This window comes from Oryzias melastigma, linkage group LG21 (assembly GCF_002922805.2).
Source record: "Oryzias melastigma strain HK-1 linkage group LG21, ASM292280v2, whole genome shotgun sequence".
Classification (NCBI taxonomy): Eukaryota; Metazoa; Chordata; class Actinopteri; order Beloniformes; family Adrianichthyidae; genus Oryzias; species Oryzias melastigma.
This window is the reverse complement of record NC_050532.1, coordinates 24,064,691-24,076,885: the sequence shown is the minus strand read 5'-3', so window position 1 is coordinate 24,076,885 and position 12,195 is coordinate 24,064,691. Positions and strand designations below refer to the sequence as shown.

The following is a 12,195-nucleotide window of genomic DNA, read 5'->3' as shown; positions in this document are numbered from 1 at the left end:
TTGTGACCTCTGTGCAGCCTAATTTTTATTTAAATTATGTGTGTCATCTTTTCATAATAAACTTTCTATTTGTACTGAAGTATCCATTCAATGAGATCCACCAGCAAACTATGTGCAGAGGGGGTGCCACAGGAATCAGAACTGGGTCTCTCATTTATTAAGGTCAAGAATTTTAAATGTGATGTTGATGAACTTCTTTTTTATAAATATTAAAATAAATATATTTGTATATACAAATGTGTCATATACCATTGTGATTGATCAGTGGTTCATGAAGCTAAAATCTTTCAGAGCTTACCTTCCTTTCTAGGATTCACTGCTTGATTTAAAACTAATCAATACAAAAAATCCTAATTTTTCCTATGATCCTATTTTAAAAAATGCCATTTAAAAATTAAGCGTATTTGTGAAGTTTAAAATTAAAGACTCCCCGCTCTGCCCCTTTCTGAAGCACCTACTTGCAGATAAGTAGATCCACAAACGTCTACTTTCCTCAATTGAGCTAGAATCTGAATCCAAACTCAACAGCAGGATAGCTTTAATATTGGGGTTGTTAAGGGGTGTAATGTAGCCAGTAAACAGAGAGCTCTCAGTGGAAGGGAATGGGGGTTAATCTGCAGAAACTATGTCCTAGAAAACTAGTTTTATTTTTCCAAAAACAGTATAACCATAGTTGAAGTCGACCACTGGGAACATTTTTAAAATAGCTCAAATATTAGTTATACTTAAAATATTTTTTATCTTCAATTATTTTTTTTCTGTATGTACTGTCTGCACAGAGGCCCCCTTTTTTTTAGTCTTGTAGCACAACTGAAATAAAACACAACACAGCAGACTTAATTTTTAGAGCAGTGGAAACTCTTGAGGTTTATTCATAGTGCTGAAACTAAAATCTGGGAAAATGTTTATTGAGAACCTTCTCTTCCATAATGATCTGTGGAACTTCAAACCAATAAATATGTATCAATGTTTCAGCAGGTATTTAAAGTCAGTGAAGAACAGATGAAACATCCACATTTTTTTAGAAGATGCCAAAATAAAAATAATTTACTGGGTGGGAATACAAGAAAAAGTTTCACTTGGTGTACACTGATGATGGTCATCTGAATAAGTAATCTTGTAGTGTAATCCAGTAAAAAGTCTTATTCCTACTACTGTCCTTATACATCTTCTGGCTGTAACCTTTGGCGTCCAGCTTAAGGGTCTACATCGTAAACAGCTTTTTGGTACAAACTGCATCACTAACAGCTGTATTAGGATGTAATGTGTCAGTTGCAGGGTGTTTCATGTGGAGGAAACAAGGTACCTTCTACGGGGAAGCTGTAAGAAGCACAAATGATGCCCATCGCACTGATCGACGACATAAAACTTTATAGGTTTTGTGTTGTTTTTTTTTTTTTATAATTACAAGCAGCTCCAAACCTGAGTAGTCACGGTATAGCTTTTTCTTTACATACAAAAACGTATGAACATTTATCTCCGTTTTCTGTAAACAGCAATAAGCGCTCTCTTTTTAGATCCCTTTGATGATTGCAACATGCAAATCAAAATGCACAGTTTTGAAGTATAAAAAATGAGACAAGATCAAAAACAAATTAAATGGAATGCCAGCAGATGACCTAATCTTCTCCAGCTGGCCTTCTTTTTCCTCCATGCAACCACAGAAGAGTGATTCAGTTAAATTAGTAGTCTAAAAAAAAGAAAGTTCTAAAGGAAAAGTATACTTCCTTTGCTTTTATGGAACATGTAATACTTGTTTTCTGGTGTAGACATTTGACATAGAAAAGGAACTCCCCTCGACATGTTCCAGGAGCAACATGTGAGGGGAATTAAACGAGCAGCAGTTCACGGCGAAAGACAGCGTTGAGTCCAGAGGTGTGACAGTTAGGAAGCACAATTATTCACTTGTTTTTTTAAGAAACTGAGATCTCCAACAGAACTTTTTTTTATGCAGATAAGCTTTCTGCTCCTTAGTAAAGGGTTTTTAATATAGAGACTTTGTCCTTGGGCACTTAGCAGAGGTTGAGCATAGTCTTCAAAGTCAGAGTCTGCGGGTTTGGTCCGCTGACCGAGGCTCCGGCAGGGAGGCGGGCGGCGGACTCAGCGTCGCTGGTCTCCCAGCTCGTGTGGTGACTCACCAGGCGGAGGACACTGCTGCGAGGTCCGCAGCCCACCTGGGTGTGACAGGAAGGGGGGAGGAGAAGAAACAAACATAAAAGGGAAAAAAGGAGGAAAGTGGGAAGGACGTTAGCTACAGAGCTGCAAGCCAGATGAAAGACACAGCAATACAGGGGAGGAGCCAGTGGAGAAAAGGGGCGAGGAAGGAGATGAAGTACCTGCAGCGACAGCGCCACCCTTGGAAAGTTTGCTCACTTTGGAGAAGGAGCTGGAGGATGAGGAGGAGTGGTGGTTGTGGCTCCCGTCTGTGTAGACTCTTTTGCGCGACGAGCTCAAAGAGTTGGACGTCGGGTGTCCGTGCGTCGATCCCTCCATGCTGATCAGCACTGGGGGTCCCCGCAGCGGGCCCGCGGGCCCCTCTGCAGCCCCTCGCCCGTTGCCGCTGTGCGCGAGGAGGTGGCTGAGCTTGTGTGAGCGATGGAGGTTGTGCTCCCCTCCCCGGTGCTTCTCCTTGGTGACGAGCGGGCTGGAATGTTTGTTCTTGTTGTTGGAAGCTATTCCTTCATCAGAGGAGCTGTGGCGCTCTGATGAAGACACCTTGATCTTCATCTTCAGCTCATCTTTGCTTAGCTGTCCACTTTTCTCCAGCTGCAAACTGGACCCTGGCATAGCCATGGAAAGCTTAGCTGAGCTCTTGTCCCGTTTGTCACCATGGTGACGCCCCTTCGTCTTCATCGGGGAGGCAGTGCTGGTGCCTCCAGCATTGTGAGCGCTCGGGTGGGGCAGTTTTCTATATTCTAATTGGCTAACAGTGAACGGTGTATATGTAGCAGAGGATGATGCATCCCCTCGCACATCGCAGTCCAAGACTCCTCCATGTTGCTCTTGCCTTCGCTTCTGCTGGGGGGCAGCAGACTCCCCGCCGTGCTTCTCTCTGTACCTATCCAAAGACAGCTTCATAGCTGGAGAGGGCTGTGCTGGAGGGGGGTAACCTGACTGCTTCCCGGCTCCTTTCTGCTCTTGTTTTATGAAGTTGAGGTCCATCATTTTTTCAGCCCCGTAAGGCGGATGCTGAAGCAGAGAGGAGCCGGAGGCCTGCAAAGCCAGAGCGGATTCTTGGACAGGAACGCTGACGGGTTCTTCCTTCACACACATGGAATGATACCCTGGTTGAATCTGGTTGCTCTGGGGCCACTCGCTGTGGCTTCCTGGCATATAGGTGTTGACAATAGTGTCCATAGAAAAGGGGGTTCCTCTGGACTGGCCTGGCAGGGGAACGGGGAAGGCAGTGTCAAGTTTGGAGAAATTAGGATTGGACGAGGAGCTTCCAGGAAGAGACAAGTCGCCTTGGAGAACTGAAGGACCAGCGAATGAGTTGTCAGTCAACTGGGCGTTTTCAGCTTTCGGCTTTTTGGCAGCTTGGGTTGCCTAGAGTCCAGAAAGACGTATATATTTATATATTTTAACAACAGCGACCATCATTTTGGAATAACTTTTCTATAGATTGGTTGGTATTTTTGTGTAACCTACCCTCCAATTGCGTATCCTCTTTAACCGACTAGGAGTTTTTTCCAAGATCTGCAGAAACTCATGGGTCAACTCTGAAAAGACAAAAGTTGTTGGGTCATACAAACTCACTAATGGAACATTTACCAGTTAAGAGATTTAATCCACCAACAGCGTAACAAAAACCAATTGAAAGACCATCACTTCCCAGTTTTAAGTCACAACAGAAAACAGTTTCTCACCGTCGAGCAGCTCCAGAGTGACAGAGTTGTCCACATACTCCCACCAGTGTTTCCCGTCAGTAGAAACTGGAATCTCCCAGTTTGACCACTTGCAGGCCAAATGGATGCACACGCAGGCGATCACGGTGGGCTTGTACTGGAGGCAGAAAGTAGTGAGGTGCAGACTGCACACGCAATGAGGCGATGGGCATCAGCGATTCGAGATCCGTCCCACATGTGCAGGAGAGACAAAAATACAAGAGGGAGCAACCCCTTTTAGAAAGATTTTAATAGAAAATTGCAACAAGTATTAATGTAAAAAATGTTTCAAACAGATTTCAAGATACAGTGTTCTCTCACTTTAACGCGATTCACCTACAGCAATTTTGCACTTTTTTAAATTTTATTTTACAGATGTTTGTGATCTACATCCTGATTGGCTGTAGACCAAATCAATCTCCTAAGAGCTGTCTCCTGTATAGAATGTTTGAGGTTTTCAATTAAATTATCAATAATGAGCAAAACAAATTTAAAGACATGGGGAGAAGCTGCCCATTTCTGAAAAAATGTTAAGCACCACTCCACCACAAACACTGAATAACTCACAAGAGTAATGAGAATACCTTTCTATCATGACCAACTTTGAAAAAAATGCGAAGCTTTTGAATTCAGTTGTTACTTGTTTATTGGGCGAGTTACATTCTAAAAATAGGTGAAATCTACAGATTAATTATCTTTATTTTTACAATTATTCTAGATGTTGCAGGCTCTTGTTTAAACCTTTAAAGTTCAAACCTTCATAGAAAAGTATGTTCATTGTTATAGTATTAAAAACAAAGATCTGAACGTGATCAAAGATAGAGGAGACAGCATGAAGATTGTTTGACACTCGAGAGTTGTCTAGAGCCAATCAGGACACAGAACAGTTTAAAAAAAGAATGCAAAATTGCAATGTAAACAATCCACGAAATAGTGAGATCGCAAGATGAATTCCAGTACAGCGATGGAACACCACTTTTTTTTGCTGTCAAATCAGTAAGAAGTAAAATTTTAATTATTACTAAAAGTGTAGTCACTCAATACCATGCATATGACAATGCTTATGTATTCTTGCAGAAAGGAAACAAAACTGGTTCGATAGGAAACATTCATGAAACACTAAAAGGGATGCACATCTAAGTTGCTTTGTTGTGATTAACTATGACTAACAGAAAGTTTTTTTTGTTTTAACTTTTGTGTTTTATCCCTGGAAACTGCTGAAAAGTGCATCTCTGTTGAATATGGCATTAAAAAGATGAAAAGAAAGAAAAACTGTTTATAGCGATTTTTTTCTGCTTGAGCTCGTTAATAAAGTAAAGAAACATAGCGTTTTAAAAAGGTTAGTGTGATGCTGGGATCCTCTGCTCTGTGTAATCCTAACTGTTCCACTCGAGTTCCTCTCATTACTTACTGGCTTGTTGTGGCTGACCTTCATTCCTCTCACTTCCAGAGCAAACATCCACCTCTATAGATGTTCCTCCATCTGCTCTCACTACTGATCACAAGGTCATCTGCAAACATGACGATTCAGAGGTCTCTGTCCAACCTCATCAGTCTGTCCATCACCACAGCAAACAAGAGGAAACTCAAAGCTGATTGTTGGTGCAGTCTCTGCTACTTCAGACTTTCTCTAGATCTACAAAGACTAAATGCAGCTCATTCTTACCTTATATATTCTTTTCCAAAAAGCCCATTTAAAGTAACCATTGCACTTGTTTTTCTTCATCTCTGCATGAAGCCATACTACTGCTCACAGGTGTTCAACTCTGATCTCAGTCTAACTTCCTCTTCTCTTTTCTATACCTTCATCGTGGCTCAACTTTGTTCTCCTGAAGTTTCCAGAACTCATTTCTCAATTCTCCTTAAAGACTGAACTAGAAAACTTCTATTTCTTAGGCATACTCTCACTCTCCAAGATCTTGTTCAACAGAAACTATACCGGCATCTCTTCAAAAGCGCCACAAGTGTCATCAGGACCAGCTATTGTTCCACTCTTTTTCCTCTTCCTTACAGTTCTTTGCCACAACACCTTCCTTTTCTCTTCTGTGCTACTGAACATGTTCCTCATTCACCTTCCATCACATTTGTAAAACCTGTCAACACATCTCCATCCCTATCCATCATCCTAGCCTGCTTTACCTCCTTCCATCTCTGTCTCGCATGTATGGATCCACCTCTACCTCATTTGTTACCAACCAAATCATCATTTGACCATTGTCACTTCCACCTTGTGCTGCATCTACCTGTACTCCTGTCTTTTGTCCTGTCTGTCTCACTTTGTCTTAGTAGGCCCTTTCTTTTTAACACAAACTTCTTTATTCCACCATGAAGTTCCTGATGTGCTTTCCTCATTCGAGATGAAACAACAAGCATCGTCCACCCACTCTCCATGATCTGTAGCTGTTCAGCCATTCTGATCTCCAGAAGTCTGTTTTAACTCTTCCCTTAAAGCCACACAGCAAAGTTTTTTGGCTACAATTTCCCAATCCATGACTTTGCAGTCACTGATCTCTGTCAGATTATAGTGTGTACTTAGAAGTTTGTTGTTCAAGACAGGAATACAGTGCACAAAAGTTAGCTTGTCTGATATGTCAGTTAAGAACCTCTGCAGCATCGTCTGGTTTTAAAATGCCCTCTTCATCCAGCTATGTGTTATTTTGGATAAAATCTCTTTGGACAGCTGTAATTATTTGATTTTATCTAAATTGCATTTGCCTCACTGATCAGTGTTGACCTGCCCATGTCCATCTATTACTTGCTATGATTAGATATTTTTTTATTTCTTTTTGTGGCCTGAGCAACGTAATTTTGTTCAGCGGGGCATCTTTGATGCTGTGCACTAATTGCATTAAGAACTCAGAGTCTAACTTTAATATTTCCAGGGGAAAAGGCAAAACATATGAACAAACTGAAGCTACAACAGATGACTGACATTTGAAGAAAATTAACAAAGATGCAAAGGAAATGGAAAAATAAAGCACAACAGGATGACAAAGTCTTAGTATGTAAATGACAAAAGATGGAGTAGTAGTTAATAGACAGAATGTAGTGACATTAGAAGTAGGTAACATCGTCAGAGCAAAGCTACAACCAACCTACGCTTGACATTATTGAATCTACTAGCAAAAGGACAAATCCCTCAAAATTCTGCAGGTTCTTATTGAGCCATACTTTGGCAAAGATTAAGTCTCAAATTGTTAAATTTTAAAAATAAAAAAAAATGCTAGAAAAAGACAAGTTATTAAAAACAACAAGCATTTCAAGAACCATTAAAATATTGACAAAAGTGAAGAAATAATTTAAATTCACATGAAGTACTTACCACAAGGCCCTCTATGAGATATGTTTACATCTGTGAAATCTTTAGCTGCTATTCAGGGCTACCAGTGTCTCTTAGAATTATGCACTTTTTTTTGCAACCGAACAAACATCTGGGTTTCAAGCGCACCACTAAACTTCACATCTTGCATTCAACCCATCTGTGCCAACATGTGGTCCCTCGTACAATACACCGCACTGCGACTGGGGCCGGTAACGCTACGAGCCGCCGTATCCCGCTACCTCAGACAAACGGGAGGGGAACCGAGGGGAGGGGGCAAGCGTCCCGGAAAACCACCAGCGCAAGTAGGGCCCGTTGGACACGGAAAGGGCACCCTGCATTACAGGAAGCTATGGTGTGCAGTCAAAGTGCAACAAAAGAGGGGCAGGATAACAACCTGTTGGTAGCCATGAAATAGGAAGTCTGTGCCAGATCCTTGCTTGCTGTAAGAAAATAAAAGCACAACAGAAAATAAAATTATCATCAATCGTAAAATCCAGAATTATTCTACTCAACATTTACCACGTTTGGTATAAATTAGTGCAGATTAGACCAAGTCCAAGAGAGTAAAATTATCTTAATGTTTGCATCTTTTGTTTTTCAAAAACACAGAATGACTCGTGATCTTAACAGGTTAAGATATAAAAAACAGTTAACGCAATCAGATTTTTGAATAATTTCAATGGTTTATATGCATTCATTCTATGTTGAGACTGAGTGGTTTTTGCCTTTTAAAACTAAAAATATAACATTTCTAAACTTTATTAAATGAAGAGAGTTCAACTGTGAGGTTATCCCATCAGGGGACGCCACAGAAAAAACAGCTTCCACTCCTTCGCTGGGGATTTGGCAGCGAGTTTTTATGCCAGATGCCCTTCTTAACACAACCCTTTTACAGGGCACAGGGGAACCCAGTTAGGCTGCAACATCACTGAAGTAATTGAACCCAGATCTCCTGCGTGGTACCCCTAGACCCAGCCCACTGAGCCATCTAGCCACTCTTTGTGTCTCATAAAATATTTGTCCAAGATAAAACATTATCAATTATTAGAAATCTTGGTCTTGGCCCAATGAGCACTGGAAAATGTCATTCTTTATATCAAAAAACAAACTCAACAGTCAAAACAGTCTTGTGGTCAAGTAGCAGTAAAAACAGCATAGTTTTCACCTCACTAACATTCCCCCTCTGAGGTGGGAAAAACAAAAGCAGAGGGCACAAGGAGCAAAGAAGGAAGCCTCTACCTCGCACTAGCTGGGTACATTTCACCACATCAGTGTGTGGGTGATCAATAGTAATTTCAAAGCCTGGAACAAAATACATAACAGATGAGTTTAACACACACAGCTGGGAGGTGACATGTTATCTTACATTGATTAAGACAGGCATTCATTTGGAAATGTGACAATCTATAAAAAGCAAAAATATAGAAACCAATTGTCTTCTATAGAATACAAATTGAAAGTAATAATTTGAAACTTTCCTCCAAAAAGAAAAAAATAAGCTCTCAATTAAAGGCCAAATGATTCAATGCCCCAGCTTAGGAGAATGCAGCATTTTATTTTTTCTATTTAACTAATTTTGACCAAAAGAGGATAACATGTCACCTTTACACAACTTAATACATTTAGTTTTAAGATAACCATAGTAGAAAAAAAAATGAGAATAGGCTGTGATTACAAGTGCAAGAACAACATTAAGCCCTTATTCTTTACCACTGATGATGACGATCATAAACAAAGCTCTTGTAAGTCATCCACCCCAGTCGCCACTACTTACCCAGGGTCTGCAGCACTATGGATTCAAGTATCACCAGCTCTTGAGCTTGCTGGAGGTATGCCTGAAGTTTGATAGACAGTCATTACAACACAATTGTAATGAGTCTATTAGTCTATAAGCCCTAACAACTGATTTAAAGTGGCCAAAACTCCAAACAGAGAGGCTCATTTCACTTTAAAAATTCATTTGAGCCTCTGTCAGTGCAGGTGTTTGGTACACACCAAGAAAGGGCATGAAACATAAGACCCTGTGAAAAGGGCAGCAGTATGTGGCACAGCCAGTTATCGATAGTGAAACCACACAACGGGAAACACAGGGATCAAAAAGGTAACCATACAATGGGAAGGTACCTCCACTTACATTACTTTTTGTGTCTAGAGGCGGTTCTTGAGGATTCAGACATGCGTGTGCAACTTTAATCACATGTTCGAGTTTCCGGGGTTGCTCTTCCACTTTTGCAGCCAAGAACAATGTAGTTGGAGATATTATCTGTGTGCAGAATGTAAAAGAGCAAATTAGAAAACAATGTTGGTAGTATCAGATTTGGAAAATATAAGCTTTGGATGGAAAAAAATTGAATACTTACATTCCTATGGAATTTGGTGAAAGAATGGTGCATATAAAATCTATGCATGTAAACAATCGCTGTATTTATTGTTAACTGGGAGCTGGAACGATTGTAAAGGAAATATTTATTTACAGAAGCAACACAAACAGCACATGGATGTTCAATCCTATGTTTTTTTTTGTTTGTTTTTTATCTCCCGAGTTTGTTAAGAATAGGACAACAAAATACGAGTACACAGACAAAGTACAGAACATGGGGGAAAATGAAACAGCAGGAAATTAAAATTTATCAAAAAACGTATTTTAGTGCGTTTTATGGCATTTTACTCACAATGGAAGAAATTTCTAAAGAAAATTAATCTTAAAACTGCATTTCTGCTTATTTTTTTATTCAAATTAAGTGTTTGGAAAAGCTTCTTGTGATGTAAGCACCACAGTCGGTGAGCCATGAGCCAAATAGCTTCATGTACGTCTTTGTTTTCCTTGTTGGATGTAGCATAAGCTCCAACAGTAGGGCTGGATAGCTCCGATATTGCTTGCCATTTTTGTTGCACTGCTAATGGTTAGTTGGGGTTGTAAGCTAGTGGGAGAGTGTGTAGACAGACGGATGATGGGAAATAAGGGACAGCTTACACTGCACCAACAGTTCTGTCCACAACTCGAGGGGCAAATTTCTGATTAACTTATTACTACAGAAACTATGTCCAAGAAAACATTGCCTAAAAATGTAAAAAAAAAATACACTGGGAACCCTTTAAAATACGATTAGAGTGAAACTTTAAATAAAAAAAGAAACATGACTAAATTATGATAATCAAATTTCAAGTTTTATTGGCCCTCAGATTTACTTACTTTAGTATTAGGAAAGTTTTACTAATTTCACAAATAAAAACATAAGAAAATGGCTTAGCATTAGTATAATAAAATATGATATTTGGAAAAGCAAACAATTAAAAAGAGACACTTATGTAGGGTGAGGAACTTTGCCACAGTAATCTGTTACATAAGCGCGGGACAAGACGAACAGACTGAACTGTACAAGACAGAACAATCCCAAGATCAACGTGCAGTTATCTAACAAGAACGAATATATTTTACTTAACAAAGCTTTGCACGAACGACACACCCCAAAACTTAACTGTAAATCTCCTATTTAAAAAATCGCACTCGATAAACTAGCCCAACACGTACATCCGCGTCGAAATTCAAAGTAGTTTTATCAAAACGTGCAAAGCAGACACTACTACTACTGGTTAGCTAAAATGCTAGCTTAGATTTAAAAATAAAAAGTACTTAGGTAGAATTGTAAAACTATTTTAATATAAACAAAAACTTTAACAATAAAAAAAATATTTGTATTTAAATGAATCGAAAGAGTTTCACTCCATGACACCGGTTCGGAATATCCTTTCGGGCCCAGTAATGATTAGCTAGCGCCATGTCTGGCCTCTGGCTTCGTCGCAGCAACTCGGTGTTTACAAAGGATACACATTGAGCCTCTGACCCATATCTTGGATCAAATTTGCCGCCTGTTGTCGATAGGACAGTTCCCGGTCCGGTTCCACTCCACATCGGTGGGAAGGCGTGCTTTCCAGCTGGTCCCGGGTGAAAAACCATTTCGACGAAGACCCCCGGCACGCCGCCATTACTGTAAGGTTCACTTCGGCATCGAGAAAGCGGATGTGACGTCGACGTTTCACCGGAAATTCGTCTTCTTCGACGGCGATTTGTAAAAACAACTTTTACATTTTTACCATAGACTGTAAAAATAACAGTCTATGATTTTTACCTTGTGAAATAATAGAATGACTTTCTTTATTGACAATCTTTATTGATTCACAGAGCACCCCCCTCCCGCAAAAAAAAAAACAAAAACAAAAAAAAACAGGTACAGGTTTCTCAAATACTCATTTTGATTATATCAAACATTGCTGTGTATAACATATTTTAAAGAGTAATTTAGTTTATTTTTACAGTCAGTCCCAGACTTCATAAATGGTGATGAATATTCTCTTTGTATTGTGTTTCACATCAAAAGGGGAAGATGGACAAAAAAACTGCTTATATAAAGATCTACACAGCTGCTGAGAATCAGTTCATTAAGAGCTGACAAATAATATGGTTTCATACTAATCTACTGAAAGGAGATCAAGCAAGTTTCTTTTACATTTTAAAGCTCTCTCTTTTTTCAAACATGCTGCATTAAAATATTCAATTTTTATCCAAATTTTGGGTGTATGTAAACTAAAATTGAACGTTCATGTTCGGCTACAGAAATTGTTCTCTTTTCAATCCCAAAAATTCCAGAGCATTCCCAGCAAGCAACTTGTCCTGCAATGAAAAAGAGAAAGCAGCAAACTCAGTTGTTTTTATAAATTTTTAATAAAACAGAGCATAATGCATTTAAAAAAAACGTTTTGTGTGCTTTTTTTTAAAAAAAAAAATAATGGTTTAGGGGAGTTTAAATTTATTTATTTATTTTGATTTTTTGAAATAGAACCTATTTTTTCAGTTTGATTTTTGAGGGGAAAAAGTCGCTTGTGAAAATGTGTTTCACGTTTTGTAAAACAAACCAAAAAAAAACATTTTTTGAGACAAGTCCTTTTTTTGCTCTAATTTTTTGAAGAGCCAAACTTAAAAATGACAGC

General features: G+C 39.3%; 2 protein-coding genes across 3 annotated transcripts in view; both read right to left on the bottom strand.

The window, feature by feature from the left end:
* Positions 1–836: 836 nt before the first annotated feature.
* On the bottom strand, positions 837–11,331 carry ccnt2a (cyclin T2a). Of its 2 annotated transcripts, XM_024286162.2 has the most exons (10): positions 11,036–11,331; positions 9,567–9,648; positions 9,341–9,469; positions 8,981–9,041; positions 8,446–8,508; positions 7,601–7,646; positions 3,867–4,030; positions 3,649–3,719; positions 2,337–3,546; positions 837–2,174 (listed from the first exon to the last, which is right to left on the bottom strand). In XM_024286162.2, the coding sequence occupies exons 1-10, from the start codon at positions 11,191–11,193 to the stop codon at positions 2,101–2,103; spliced, it is 2,058 nt and encodes a 685-aa protein (XP_024141930.1). In that variant the 5' UTR covers positions 11,194–11,331; the 3' UTR covers positions 837–2,100. The 2 variants fall into 2 exon arrangements, with proteins under 2 accessions (XP_024141930.1, XP_036065712.1); XM_036209819.1 differs by lacking the exon at positions 837–2,174 and having other exon boundaries at positions 2,181–3,546.
* Positions 11,332–11,361: 30 nt separating this feature from the next.
* The window catches only part of acmsd (aminocarboxymuconate semialdehyde decarboxylase), an 8,548-nt gene continuing 7,714 nt past the window's right edge, over positions 11,362–12,195 (bottom strand). Inside the window, exon 10 of the mRNA XM_024286163.2 lies at positions 11,362–11,878. Coding sequence (XP_024141931.2) covers positions 11,816–11,878 — 63 coding nt within the window. The 3' untranslated portion in view covers positions 11,362–11,815. The remainder of the gene's footprint in view (positions 11,879–12,195) is intronic.